The sequence below is a fragment of the Mobula birostris genome, chromosome 13, assembly GCF_030028105.1.
Source record: "Mobula birostris isolate sMobBir1 chromosome 13, sMobBir1.hap1, whole genome shotgun sequence".
Lineage (NCBI taxonomy): Eukaryota > Metazoa > Chordata > Chondrichthyes > Myliobatiformes > Myliobatidae > Mobula > Mobula birostris.
In genome coordinates, this window is record NC_092382.1 from 24,470,684 (window position 1) to 24,486,494 (window position 15,811).

The window sequence follows — 15,811 nt, forward strand, 5'->3', positions numbered from 1 at the left end:
CTCCCACATCCACCCTAGCCAGTCCTTGTAGCAGTTGGTAAGTTTCAATGAGATTCCCCAGCATTTCTCTAAATTCCAGTGAGTACAGGCCCAAAGCTGCCAAATGCTGTTCATACGTTAACCCTTCATTGCTGGAATCAATCATCCTCATGAACCTCCTGTGGTCACTCAACAAAGACAACACGTGCTGTCTGAGATATTGGGCCCAGAACTGTTGACAACACTTGAAATATGGGCTGACCAGTGTCTCACAGAGACTCAGAATTTTCTCCTTCTTTTATATTCTATTCCCCTTGAAATAAATGACAACATTGCATTTGCCTTCTTTACCACAGACTCAACCTGTAAATTAACCTTGAGTCTTGCCTGAGTTCTCCTGATTCCCTCTGCAACTCTGATGTTTGAACCTTCTCCCCATTTAGCTGATAGTCTGCACTATTGTTCATTTTACCAAAATGCATTATCATACATTTCCCAACACTGTATTCAACCTGCCACTTTTTTGCCTGTTCTTTCAATTTGTCTGAGTTATTGCTTCATCAGCACTACCTATCCCTCCACCTATCTTCCTATCATCCACAAACTTTGCCACAAAGCCAACAATTCCATTATCTACATTATTGACAAACAATGTGAAAAGTAGCGGTCCAAATACAGAACTCTGACGAACATCACTAGTCACCGGCAGCCAACCAGAAAAGGCCCCTTTTATTCCCACTCATTGCCTTCTGCCTGTCAGCTATTCAGCTGATCATACCAGTCTCATTCCAGTAATGCCACAGGATTTTAGCTTGTTAATTAGCCTCATGTGTGGCACCTTATCAAACGCCTTCTGAAAATGCAGGTAAGTTACATTCACTGTCTCCCCGTTGTCCACCCTGCTTGTTACTTCCTTGAAGAACTCTAGCAGATTTATCAGGCAAGATTTTCCTTTCCAGAAACCATGATGATTTTGACATATTTTATCACTAGTCTCGAAGTATCCTGAAACCTAATTCTTAATAATAGGCTCCAACACTTTCCCAACCACTAGCATTAGGCTAACTGGTCTATAATGTCCTTTCTTTTACCGTCCTCGCTCCTTAATGAGCAGAGTGACATTTGCAATCTTCCACTTCTCCGGGTCCTGCCAGAATCAAATGATTCCTGAAAGATCATGACCAATGCATCCGTTATTTCTTCAGCAACCTCTCTCAGGACTCTGGGATGTGGCCCAGTTGACTTATCCACCTTTAGACCTTTGAGTTTGTATTGTACTTCTTTTCTTTGTAATAGCAATGACACTCATTCCTGCTCCCTGACACTCACAGACCTGTGGCACACTGCTAGTGTCTTCCACAGTGAAGACTGATGCAAAGTACCTGTTATGTTCATCTGCCATTTCCTTCTCCTCCATTACTCCATTGCACTTTAAGGACTCTTTATCTCATTATCTCATGTTGTCATTATTTATTGCTATTTATTTTATATTTCCATTTGCACAATTTGGTATCTTCTGCACTCTGGTTGATCTTTCATTGATCCTGTTAGTTACTATTCTATAGATTTGCTGAGTATGCCCACAGGAAAATGATTTTCCATCATTTTCCAGTGTCCAATATCAACTCTCACCTCCCTTTTACTCTTTATATAACTGAAAAATCTTCTGGTATCCTGCTTCATGTTATTGGCTAGTCTGCCTTCATGTTTCATCTTCTCCTTTCCTGCAGCTGCTTTGGTTCCCTTTTGTTGGAATTTAAAAGCTTCCCATTCACCAAACTTCCCACTCACTTATGAGAAAGGAGGGGTGAGGGTGATGGGTGGCAAGGGGAGTGGGGTGAGTTGGAAAGGGAGAGGGAGAGAGAGGGATGAAGCGAGCAGGGTTATGGAGAGTGGCGGTGGGGAGCCATGAATGAGTAGCGAGGCAGTGTGTCTGGTCAGAATTATTCATCCACAGTGGCAAGGATGTTAGTCGTGGCTGATCACAAGTCACTGAAAAAAAATTATGGTATTAATACGGTTCCCGGTCTCTGTGTCCCACACTGGGCATTGTACTGCACACGGTTCCCAGTCTGCAATCTCACAGCAGGGTTTTTACCAAGCACAATTCCCATTCTCTGTATCCCATTGTGCACCATTTGCTGTGTCCTTCTCCGACACCGGATGTTTTGCCACACATGATTCCCAGTCAGGCTATCCCACGCCAGGGGTTGTACTGGGCACTGTTCCCGTCTCTGTGTCAAACTGTCAATCTATCAAGTCCCATTGACCATACCTCTGTACCTCACCCATCCGTGTACTTATCCAAGTTCCTCAAACTGACATTCTTAAGACCTCAGACAAAGTCAGCAATCAAAAGGCTGTGACTAACATTCTAAGGTGCTTGTATTTTAATGCAAGAAGTATGGAAGGCAAGGCAGATGAGCTCAGGGCATGGATCAACACATGGAATAATCATGTTATAGCTCTTAGTTAGACTTAGTTGCAGGAGGGGCAGGATTGCTTGCTCAATATTAAGGGGTTCGGTAGTTGTAGACAGGACAGAGCGGAAAGGATTAAAGGGGAGGGGTCGTGTTACTACTCAGGGAAAATGTCACCACTGTGCTCAGTCAGGACACAGGAGAACTCGTCCAGTGAGGCTTTCATGGAGGAAATGAAGAATAAAAATGGTATTCCACTTCATTCAGGCCATAGTACAAAGCATCCGATAGTCCCTGAGATTTAGAGGACAAACTTGTAGAACTTATCACAGACTGCTACAAGAAACATAATTTGCTATGGTAGGTGATTTAAACTTTTCACATATAGATTGGGACTCCAAAACTGTAAAATGTCTGGATATGATAGAGTTTGTCAGATGTGTTCAGGAAGGTTTCCTTAATCAGTAGGCCAAGTGGTTAAGGCATTGGACTAGCGACCTGAAGATCGCAAGTTCGAGCCCCAGCCGCAGCAACGTGTTGCGTCCTTGAGCAAGGCACTTAATCACACATTGCTCTGCGACAGCACTGGTGCCAAGCTGTATTGGTCCTAATGCCCTTCCCTTGGACAACCTTGGTGTCGTGGAGAGGGGAGACTTGCAGCATGGGCAACTGCTGGTCTTCCATACAACCTTGCCCAGGCCTGCGCCCTGGAGAGTGAAGACCTTCCAGGCGCAGATCCAAGGTCTCGCAAGACTAACAGATGCCGATAGGGGATAAGACAGGGGCGATGTAGTAAGTTTCTGTAGGGCAGTGCTTTGCATTGAGTGATCATAATACAATTAATTTCAAAGTAATTATGGATTCATGGGTGCAGATTCTGAACTAGAGATAGGGCAATTTTAATGGTGTCACAAACGATCTGGCAAGTGTGTATTTGGACAGATTGTTTTCTAGCAAGGGTGCACATGGTAAGTGAAATATTGAGAGTACAAAGCTTGTGTGTGTTTTTTTTGTCAGAATTAAAGGTAATTATAACAGGCTTAGAGAACTTTGGTTCTCAAGAGTTATTGCGGCACTGGTTAAGAAACTAAAAAAGAAGGTGCATCTCAGATATGGGGAGGGTGGAATAAATCAGGTACTTTTGGAGTGTAAGGAATGCAAGAGAGCATAAAGAAAGAACATGAGAGCTACAGTAAGGAATGAGGTTGTCCTAGCAGGCAAAATGAAGGAGAATCCTAGGAGATCTACAGATATGATAAGGGCACAAGGATTGTAAGGAATGAAATTGGTCCTCCTGGAGATCAGGATAGTAATCTATGTGTGGCCACAAATGGAATATGGGAGATCATAGGAGGGGGGACACAAAATCTAAAAAAGTGAGGCAAAGCAGAACTGAAGCCAGAGATGCTATTTAGTGTACAGAGGAGGGGGTGATTGCAGTCACAAGGCAGGTTAAGATAGATAAATCTCCAGGGCCTGACAAGGTGTCCCCTTGGCTGATGCTTTGCAATTCCATGTAAACAACATCCACTGCCTTGCTGCCTTCAACTTTCCTGACATCCTTTTTGAAAAACTGTATAGGATTGATTGGACATGCTGGTTCTCATTAATCAGGCCATGTCTGTTGAAGTATGTATAAATCCAGTCTCTCAGAATACCATCCAATTACTTTCCCACTGCTGATGTCAGGCTCACCGGCCTATAATTTCCTTGGTTATTTTTAGAGACTTGATTGAACTGCCAAACAACATAGACTATTCTCCATTGCACCGGTTACTCACCTGTCGCTTAGGATGATGCCAATATCTCTGCTAGGACCCTGTAAATTTCTGCATTTGCCTCCATCAGGATCTGAGGGAACACCTTGTCAGGCCCTGTGGATTAATCCATCCTGATCTGGCTCAGGCAGAAAACGACTCTTCCTCTGTAATCAGTGAAAAGCCTCACCCTGGGAACAGATCCAGCAGAGAGGAAGGAACGAAAAAAAATGGAATAGCATTTTTACAGGAGGCAGGGCAGAAAGAGTTATTGTCAAGATAGCCGTGGTAAATTTATAAAAGAGTTTTCTTCCAGAGATCGAGCAATGAGAGAGAGGTTTCAGAAACGGACAATGTGAATCTAAAGATGGGATGAAGTTGGAAGCAACATTGAGGAAATTGATGACCTGATCATGGATATATAAAGCAGCACCAATTCAGTCGTCAATTGAATTGAAATGACTTTATTACTTACATCCTTCATATACATGAGGAGTAAAAATGTTTACATCGCGTCTCTGTCTAAATGTGCAATGAGCAATTTATAGTAATTTATAATAAATATGTACAATAATATAACATAGAAATACAGTTGTGTCCGCATGAATTAAGCAGCCTGATGGCCTGGTGGAAGAAGCTGTCCTGGAGCCTGTTGGTCCTTTTGCTGCGGTACCGTTTCCCGGATGGTAGCAGCTGGAATAGTTTGTGGCTGGGGTGATTCGGGTCCCCAATGATCCTTCGGGCCCTTTTTACACACCTGCCTTTTTAAATGTCCTTTATAGTAGGAAGTTCACATCTACAGATGCGCTGGGCTGTCCGCACCACTCTCTGCAGGTTCCTGCGATTAAGGGAAGTACAGTTCCCAGACCAGGCAGTGATGCAGCCAGTCAGGATGCTCTCAATTGTGTCCCTGTAGAAAGTTCCTAGGATTTGGGGGCCCATACCAAACTTCTTCAACCATCTGAGGTGAAAGAGGTGCTGTTGTGCCTTTCTCACCACACAGCCGGTGTATACAGATCACGTCAGATCCTCGGTGATGTTTATACCGAGGAACTTAAAGCAGTTCACCCTCTCAACCCCAGATCCACTGATGTCAATAGGGGTTAGCCTGTCTCCATTCCTCCTGTCGTCCACAATCAGCTCCTTTGTTTTTGTGACAATGTAATGAAAGAAACATTATCTGAAAGGGGTTGGAACATGGACTGTTCTACGTAGCCAACAAAAAGCATGGAGAGCTGAGGGCCATGCAGGTGCCAATGGCTAACCCTCAATTCTGGAAATAATGAGAGCAGCCAGAGGAGAACTTGTTAAGGGTGAGGACCAGTTCTGCCAGACGGAGGAGGCTGGTTGGTACTTTCGTGGAGAAAGAAGCAAATATCTTCTTGACAGGGGAATAGACGTGTATAGGTACTGGACATCCAGGGTGAAAATGTGATGGTCAGGGCTTGGGAATTGAAGTTGTTGAGAAAAAAGTATGTTTAAATCTCTCTCTGCCTTCCTTCCAGCTCAATATCATTGTTCCTACTGCAGGGCGACCAAAACCAAGCACAGTGCGGCAACACCAACCTCTTGTGTAACTGTGACGTAACCTCTCAACTCCGATACTCAGTGCCTTTTCCTATGAAGCCAAGTGCATTCTCTATCGAACTGTCTAAATGTTACTCTATTTTAGGGAACTGTATACCTGACATTGGTACGATCGGTGCATCAGAAACCAAACAATGGGATAGAGTGAATACAGGTCAAATTCCTCTCCCACAGTCCCCTCTCAGTTCAAATGCTCTCACACTCGGTATCCCCCCTCTATCCAACTTCTCCCTCTCCCCCGCCCCTCTCTCCCCCCCCTCCCCCAGATTGACTTATTTAATTAACTTGTGTATATATATATTCAGATATATGTACAGAAGATGGGTGTTTCAGGTAAAATAACGGAAACTCTCAAAAACTGATAGCAATTTTATCAAGTAGACATTCAGACTGCAGACACTGCTGAACTTTCTTTTCTATACCATTGTGTTTTTATTGTTTTTCCCCATGTAACAGAAGTATTTAAATACTGTATTAAATTAGCTTTGTTCACAGTTGAATGTGAGTGCGAAATATCAAACCGATTTGTTTGTTTTCCGCACAGAAGCTGCTCCCTGCTCTGAGGAATGTGTGCGAGTTGGAATCTGCCTTGCAAACAGGCAGCAGCTTGTACACAGAAAATCGCGTTGTGAGTCTCACAGAACAGCAACACCGGCCCCTCCCCCATAGCTACTGAATGACCCTGGCCTGATGGTCTGGGATGAAGTTAGAAGAAAATGACATGAAAACATACCCACACTGAGACTGAGCATTCTTGGTGAATTAAGGTGAGAATAATTCAGCTTCTGATATTTATTTCCGATCTTTATTTCCAGTCAACATGTTACCTATGTTTTGGATCAGTGACCAAGAAGATATTCGCAAACAAGAGGAAATGCTGCAGATGCTGGAAATCGGAGAAACACACACAAAATGCTGGAGAAACTCAGCAGGCCAGGCAGTGTCTATGGAGAAGAGTGAACAGTGGACATTTCAGGCTGAAACCCTTTGGCCAGGACTCCTTTCCTAGATGCTGCCTGGCCTGCTGAGTTCCTCCAGCATTTTGTGTGTATTGCAAGAAGTTAATCGCTCTATTTTGTCTCTTCTGTTGGTTGTGGTATTTGTGTTCTTGCATTTTCCTGTCTGCACGGTTGAGATTTTCCACAATTTATGTCAATGTTAAAAACTTCTTGAATCAGGGGTTACGATTTCAAAGCAAGTGTGCGAAAAGCCGTTTAGCCAACACAGCTTCTCTTTCCAAAACTTGTCATTTCAGATGAATGCATGTTGTTTTTCTCATTGTGACTGTGTTTATTGTGGGTATTTCGAGCTGATGTCCTCAACTTCCTTTAGAAGCAAAGACATTGATTCTGTTCAAGGTCTCGACACAGCAGACAGTGGGGGGTGGGGGTGGGTGGAGTTGTGATCAGTTAGAGAAAGCTGCAGGCGGGCATTGTGGAATGAAAGCCATGATTTCACTGCGTGGGGCAGGAGGTTCGATGGGCTGAGTGGCCAATTTCTGCCTGGTATGTTCACAAGAAAAGCTCTGACTACAGAGTTACTGTAAACTAATTTAATGAGTACGGACCAAGGCAAATAACCTGTTGCTGAACAAAAAACAAGGGAAGAGATTGCTGAGCCTCTGGCTAGGATCTTTATATCCTTGTTGTCCACGGGAATGGTACCAGAGGATTGGAGGGAGGTGAATGTTGTCCCCTTGTTCAAAAAAGGTAGTAGGCATAGTCCAGGTAATAATAGACCAGTGAGCCTTACGTCTGTGGTGGGAAAGCTGTCGGAAAAAATTCTTAGAGATAGGACCTATGGGCATTTAGAGAATCATGGTCTGATCAGGGACAGTCAGCATGGCTTTGTGAAGGGCAGATTATGTCTAACAAGCCTGATAGTTCTTTGAGGAGGTAACCAAGCATATAGATGAGGGTAGTGCAGTGGATGTGATCTATATGGATTTTAGTAAGGCATTTGACAAGGTTCCACACGGTAGGCTTATTCAGAAAGTCAGAAGGCATGGGATCCAGGGAAGTTTGGCCAGGTGGATTCAGAATTGGCTTGCCTGCAGAAGGCAGAGGGTCATGGTGGAGGGAGTACATTCAGATTGAGGGATTGTGACTAGTGGTGTCCCACAAGGATCTGTTCTGGGACCTCTTCTTTTCCTGATTTTTATTAACGACCTGGATGTGGGGGTAGAAGGGTGGGTTGGTAAGTTTGCAGATGACACAAAGGTTGGTGGTGTTGTAGATAGTGTAGAGGACTGTCGAAGATTGCAGAGAGATATTGATAGGATGCATAAATGGGCTGAGAAGTGGCAGATGGAGTTCAACCCGAAGAAATGAGAGGTGGTACACTTTGGAAGGACAAACTCCAAGGCAGAGTACAAAGTAAATGGCAGGATACTTGGTAGTGTGGAGGAGCAGAGGGATCTCGGGGTACATGTCCACAGATCCCTGAAAGTTGCTTCACAGGTGGATAGGGTAGTTAAGAAAGCTTATGGGGTGTTAGCTTTCATAAGTCGAGGGATAGAGTTTAAGAGTCGTGATGTAATGATGCAGCTCTATAAAACTCTGGTTAGGCCACACTTGGAGTACTGTATCCAGTTCTGGTGGCCTCACTATAGGAAGGATGTGGAAGCATTGGAAAAGGTACAGAGGAGATTTACCAGGATGCTGCCTGGTTTAGAGAGTATGGATTATGATCAGAGATTAGGGGAGCTAGGACTTTACTCTTTGTAGAGAAGGAGGATGACAGGAGGCATGATAGAGGTGTACAAGATAATAAGAGGAATAGATAGAGTGGATAGCCAGTGCCTCTTCCCCAGGGCACCACTGCTTAATACAAGAGGGCATGGCTTTAAGGTAATGGGTGGGAAGTTCAAGGGGGATATTAGAGGAAGATATTTCACTCAGAGAGTGGTTGGTGCGTGGAATGCACTGCCTGAGTCAGTGGTGGAGGCAGATACACTAGTGAAGTTTAAGAGACCACTAGACAGGTATATGGAGGAATTTAAGGTAGGGGCTTATCTGGGAGGCAGGGTTTGAGGGTTGGCAAACATTGTGGGCTGAAGAGTCTGTACTGTGCTGTACTATTCTATGTTCTATAACTATTGCAGTAATTAAATCATCCAGATCGTTGACAGAGATGATGAGCAATAATGAACTCAGCACTGAACCCCGCTGCACTCCACGAGTCATTGGTCTCCAGTCAGAGAGTCAAACCATCTTCCACCACTTACTGGCTTCTCCCGTGAAACCAATGTCGAAGTCAGTTTGCCACCTCATCCTGAATGCCAAACCCCTGGACCTTCTTGACTAATCTGCCATGTGGGACTCTGCCAAATGTCTTGCTAAATTGTACTAAACTATATATTTTTAATTCAGTAAAGTAACTGCTCTTTTTCCTAGAGCAGTAATTGTCTCGTTGTCCCAGTCTGATAACTGACCAACAACATTCTTGCACGTTATACTTTCGCTGCTCCGGGGAGAAACTAACCATGAAAGTTATGAAATATGAAATTATACAGTTGTGCTGTTGCCCAATGCCCAGTGTCTGAGTCCAGGATCTGATGTCCCCGGGGCTGCTGCAGCACCGTCCACACTGCAAGTGTCCTCTCAGGGCAGTGGAGTGAGTCTGCTTCAAAAAGCCTGGGATATCCCTATGAACACAGCCCCAAATCGGCAATGTCCAGAGTCTGGCTGTGTGGAAAGTGAAATGAAAAAGATGGTTTCCCATCTCCAACGAGCAGAGCAGTGGCATTACTGCCCCACAGCGGCTGTGATTGGGTCCCAGGGATAGGGAATGTGATCTTTGTCTGTCTATCTGCACAGTTTGTTATTGGGGAACGGAGAAGAACATGGGAAGTGGATCTTCAGCCCGATGGACCAATCAGAATTAATCCCCGAAGAGTCATCAGGACGATGTGTCATATCATAGGCATATGTTTCAACATTATTGGCTTTGTGACAGCGGTACAATTCAATATATATGATAATAGAAAGAAACTGTATTACAGTAAGTATCTGTCACTAAAAGTTAAATCAAATAAGTTATGCAAAAATGAATTCAGTGAAGTAGGTTCATGGGTTCCATGTCAATTCAGAAATCAGATGGCAGAGGGAAGGAAACGGTTCCTGACTCGTTGAGTGTGTGCCCTCAATCTCCTGTACCACCTTCCTGGTGATACCAATGAGAAAAGGGCATCTCCTTGGTGAAGCAGATCCCTAATGACTGATGCTGCTGTTTTGAGGCATCGCTCCATGACGATGTCCTGGATGCTATGGAGACCACTGCCCATGATGGAGCTGACTGAATTGACAACATTCCTGACAGTATTTCGGTCCTGTGCAGTAGCTTCTCCACTTACCCCACCCCACCATATCCAGCGGTGTGCAGCCAGTTAGAACAATTTTTACAGTACAGCTGTAGAAATCTGCGAGTCTTTGGTCACATCCCAAATCTCGTCAAAACTCCTAATGAAATATAGTCTTGACGTGCCTTCTTTGTAACTGCATCGATACGTTGGGCACTGGATAGATCCTCAGAGATGTTGACACACAGGAACATGAAGTCGCTCACTTTTTCCACTGCTGACCGATCAATGACGATTGGTGTGTCTGTGCCCTCATCTTACCCGTTCAGAAGTCCACAGTTAGAGTGTTGGTCTTACCGATGTTGAGTACAAGGTTGTTGCTGGAACACCACTCATCTAGGTGATATATCTCACTCTTGTTTGCCTTCTCGCCATCTGAAAATCTGTCAACAATAGCGGTGTCGTTAGCAAATCTGTCACTGGCATTTGAGCTGAGGCGAGCCGCACAGCCATGGCTGCAGAGAGAGTGGAGCAGTGGGCGAAGCACATATCCTTGAGGTGCACCAGTGTTGATTGTCAGCGATGTGCAGGCGTTATTTCCAATCTGCACAGATTGTGCTTTTCCAGTGAGGAAATCCAGGATCCAGTTGCAGAGGGAGGCAGAAAGTCCCAGGGGTTTGAGATTTTTGATCAGAACTATAGGAATAATTGCATTACACGCTGAGCTCTAGTCGAGAAACAAGCCTCGTGATGAGCCGATGAGTTCGCATTGTGACCTATTACGGATACAGGAAAATTGCGATAGGCAGAGCTAACTCTCGTCATCCAAACCTCTCAAAGCATTTCATCACAGTAGTTGTGATTGCTGTGGACGATAGCCTTTAATGCAACTCACACTGCTTTTCCTGGGCACTGGTATAATTGTTAGCCTCTTAAGGGATGTGGAAACTTCCAACTGCAGCGAAAACAACCCCATCTCCGAGACGTTCATAGAATACAACTCCTGTTGTTCTGGGTGGCTGAAATCCCTTGTAACTCTCTGTGACGACTGCATCCACCACATCCTCTCTCTCCCAAAATCGATGGAAACACAAACATTTTCCCACGATGCCCCAGGATTAGTCTCAGTAAGGGTCTCTATAAATGCCATCAGCGTCCCATGATGGGGTGCAGAATGGCGCACTGTAATGCTATTTGAAGACCCAAGTGGGGCTCGGTTTCAGACACCAGTAATGCCATCAGTGTCCCAGGATGGGGCACAGAATGGGACACCAGTAATCAAATTCATTATCTCAGGGGCGAGGTTATGTGGGGCGAGAACCCGTTTGGCTGTGTTACCCAAATTACCAAATTTCCCCGGGATTAATAAAGTATATCTATCTATCTATCGATCTAGCGTTTTGGCTGTGTTATGAGGTCGGTGCATCTGGACCGTTTACTCCTGTCCCTGTTGCAGCCTGTCTGTATAATGTTAATTTGATAAATATCTCAGCAGTTGATCTACAGATATATTTGGACACGCTGCGGCACTGTAATTTTATATCAATGCAGAATGGTGATAATTTGGAACAATTTAACTCATTACTGTCAATTTGTTAATGATGGTGGATTTAAAGTCTGGAAGAAAATGTCGAAGTCTCATGGGTCAAGGACAATGGAAGCAGACAGATCAGTTGTCTTTGCTCCTGCCTCGTGCTTGGAAATGGAGACTGCCATTTTGTGGAACTGTTTTACATCCTCCATTTTGATAGACAAAGTTGCTTTGCTTTCTGTGTTTTAAAATAGGCACAATGATGCTTCAGGTCATCAACTGAACTAGAGATCTTTTCCAAAGAAGTTATTTGTGAGGTGTTCTTTGATATAATATAACATGCAGTTTTGTGAATGCTGGGGATGGTGCCAGCCTGATGTGATTCGAGATGATTACTGAAGAGAACGCATTACGGTTCTCTTCCTAGTTATTCCCCTGCTCTTGATGAATGTATAGAATGGCTTATGATTCACTTTAATCCAACTTGCCAAGAATTTTTAATGACCCCTCTTGGCTTTTGTAATTCCCTTTTTTAGTTATTTTCTGGTGTATTTATACTGCTCATGTGTTCTGTTTGATCCTAACTCTGAAGCTTTACATACATTTCCTTTTCCTTCTTGATCAAGTTTATCACCTCCCGGCTATCTCTAATGTTTTTGAGTCTTTTCATCCCCGTCCTTTCGTTTAACAGGAACATTTGATAAATATCAAATGTTGAATGGTTCACACAGTAATTCCCCAAGAATAGTCCAACAGCGTTTTGACACATTGCAAACTGCCACACACACGTTCCTCACAACTGCTGAAATCAAATGGAACCGGTTCGACAAATCATTCTCAGTCTGATGTGAACAAAGTCACTTTAATATTGTATTGTATGGTCCTGACGAAGGGTCTCGGCCTGAAACGTCGACTGCACCTCTTCCTACAGATGCTGCTTGGCCTGCTGCGTTCACCAGCAACTTTGATGTGTGTTGTTTGTTAATATTGTATTTATCCATTTCTGCTGCAGGGTAGAGTGACAGAACCCTTAACGTGATATAAAGAACATGACCTATGGTCTCGAACCCGTAACGTTACAAGTTACAGTTACTGCCCTGTTTGCTGTGAGTTTACAAAATTTTATTTTTACCTCAGCTCTCATCATCCGCAGTTGCTTTTTTTTAATTCCAAGATTCCTTCAAATAAACCAGTCTGTGCCATTCCCAACTGCGGCATTCTGTAAATTAACTAACATTACCCTCGGGTAGGGAAGCTGCAGTGTTCCCAGTCACAGATCCCACTAAACGTTTAACTGCTGTTGATGTAAGGGTGAGTGCAAGGGGGAGACCGTGAGGGTAAGGGGAAGGGCAGGGTGAGTGTGTGGAAGGTGGAGAGGGGGAAGCTGAAATTGTGTGGGGGAAGTAGAGAGATGGGGAATGAAGGGAGAGGGCAAGAGAGAGGTGGAGTAAGAGAGTGAGATGTGGGGAGGGAAAGAAGGGGAGAGGGACAAAGGGGGGAGTGAGGTGGGGAGAGGGAAAGCAGGGTTAGAGGTCTAGCGCGAGGGGATAGAGAGGGGGAGAAGTACAGCGAGGGAAAGAAAGGGCAGTGAGAGGGATGGATGGATGGTGAGAGGGTAATGGGAAGCGTAGAGAGAGGGGATTGGAATAGGAGAGAGGATGAAGGAAAGAGGCAGAGAGAGAGAGGAGCGAGAGTGTGGAAGGAGTAAATGGTGGGGAGAGTGAGGGAGTGACATAGTAGGAGATAGGGTTAGGGAGAGTAGGAGGGGAAGGTAGAATAAATGTTGTCGATGAGGGGGTGAGTGAGTGGGATGTCGAAGGAGGGGTGTGCAGGAGGCATCGAAGAGGAATGGGTGAGTGAGGGGGGCAGCAAGTAAGGAGGTGTGTGACTAGGTTGACAAGGAGAGAGGGATGAGTGAGATCATCAGTGAGTAGGGAGGGGCAGTGGGCTGTACATTGAGGAGGATTTGTGACCGAGTTGGGCGGCGAGGAAAGACAGGCGAGTGAGAATGACGTCAACGACAGAGCAGCGAGGGAGATGGGATTGGGGCTGAAGGTGTGGGGTGCGGAGGGGTAGGAGGGTGAGCACTAGGGGGGATGATGAGAAAGGACGGCGAGGTTGATGGGTGGTGAGTAGAAGGGGCGAGTTGGGAAGGGTGAGGGAGAGGCAGGGAGAAGAGAGCAGGGTGAAGTGGTGGTGAGGAGGCAAAGACGAGTGAGGGAGGCCAGAATTATTGGATTAAATATTTATCCATCCACAATGTCAGGGATGTTCGTCATGGCTGATCACAAGTCACTGAACAAATCCACCCTGAGATTGTGGTTCCCAGTCTTGGTATTCCACAGCTGGGGTGTTTATTATGTACGTTTCCCAGTCTCCAATCCCACACGGGGGTTTTCCACACAATTCTCGGTCTTTGGATATTATCGTGCACCATTCCTGGTTTCCATATCCCACACCGGCTGCTTTACTGCGAATGATTCCTATTCTCCCTTTCCCACACCGGGAGCTTTACAGTGCACAGTTCCTGATCTCCCTGTCGAACTGTTAATCTGTCCAGATCCATTGACCTGCCCTCCATCCCCTCCCATCCATGTACCTATCCAAGTTTCTCAAATAGATGTTGTTGAGACCTCAGACAGAGTCAGGAATGGAAGGTTAACCATGTTGTGACTTGTGTTCTGAGCTGCTTATATTTCAATGCAACAAGTATTGAAGCAAAGACAGATGAGCTTGGGTCATGGATCAACACATGGAATTATGATATTGTTGCCATTATTGAGACTGGCTTGCAGAGAACTGGCAGCTCGATTTTCTGGGGTTATGTTGTTTTAGACATGACAGAGCATGAGGGATTAAAGGGGTAGGGGTGGCTTCACTACTCAGGGAAAATGTCACGGCAGTGTGCAGTAAGGACAGATGGGGCAACTCATCCAGTGAGGTCTTATGGGTAGATCGGAGAAATTAAAATTGTTTAAACATGTTAATGGGTCTGTCTTATAGACCACCCAAGAGTCTGAGGGATTTAGAGGAACAAATTAGTAGACATTACAGAAAATTGCAAGAAACATAATTGGTTATAATTTGATTTTAACCTTCCACATACGGACTGGAACTCTCATACTGTAAATTAAGTAGATGTACTCATGTATTTGACAAATGTCTTCAGAAAAGTTTTGTTAATCAGTACATTGAAGTCCCAAAGACTCAAGTGTGATTCTTGATCTCCCATTAGGGACTGGGACAGGACACATGTAACAGAAGTCTGTGTAGGGAAATTCTTTGCATCGGTGATCATAATGTCATCAGATTCAAAGGAAGTGTGGACAACGATAGCTCTGCTCCAGGGGTTGAGATGCTAAATTGGAGAAAGAACAATTTTGATGTTATGAGAAAGAATCTGACTAGTGTGAATTGGCTATATTCTGACAAATGAATACTTGGTAAATGGGAAACCTTGAAAGATACAATTTGTAGACTTCAATGTATTTATGTGCCTGTCCGAATAAAAGGTAAATATACCAGTTTATCAAGAGAGATTAAGGCCCTGGTATAGAAAAAAAATAGGTGCATAACAGGTGTAGGCAGGTAGAAAAAATGTGAGGTACTTTTGGAGTCGAGGAAATACAGGATAACATTGAGGAAAGAATGGCTATCGGGTGGCATAAGGTTGTCCTAGCAGACAAGGTGAGGGATTATACCGATATTTTAAAAGCAAAAGATTGCAGGGTGCACAATTGATCATCTGGATTATTAGAATGGTAATGTACGCATGGAGCAAAAAAAGATAGAGGAGTTCTTAAGTGGATTTTTGCTTCTGTGTTCACTCAGGAAGAGAATCTATAGAAGTGAGGCAAAGGAGAAGTGAGGCCATGGATGTTATACAGAGTATGGATGAGTAAGTGTTTGGCATATTGGGCAAATTCGAGTGTATATATCCCCAGCGACTAAGAAGTTCAGCCATCGGACCCCAATGGATGCGAATGCAGAAATTACAGGGACGTAGCTGATATGTTTATGTTATGCTCAAAGACAGGGGAAGTACCAGAAGATTGGAGGATAGCTAATTTTGATCTGCTGTTTAAAAAAGGCTCCAAAATTAACCAGGAAATTATAGGCCAGTGTGCCTGACATCAGTTGTGGGAAGACATTGGAAGGACGGGATATAGGAGTATTTAAATAAACAGGACTGATTAAGGATATCCAACATGACTTCATGTGTTCTAGACAATCTTAC

At 44.3% G+C, this 15,811-nt stretch overlaps 1 protein-coding gene across 1 annotated transcript in view; it reads left to right on the forward strand.

Moving 5' to 3' along the window:
• LOC140208579 (NACHT, LRR and PYD domains-containing protein 3-like) overlaps positions 1–15,811 on the forward strand; it is a 125,996-nt gene that overhangs the window by 11,280 nt on the left and 98,905 nt on the right. The window contains exons 2-3 of the mRNA XM_072277337.1: positions 6,288–6,510; positions 12,587–12,680. Of these exons, the coding sequence (XP_072133438.1) occupies positions 12,624–12,680 (57 nt within the window). The 5' untranslated portion in view covers positions 6,288–6,510; positions 12,587–12,623. The remainder of the gene's footprint in view (positions 1–6,287; positions 6,511–12,586; positions 12,681–15,811) is intronic.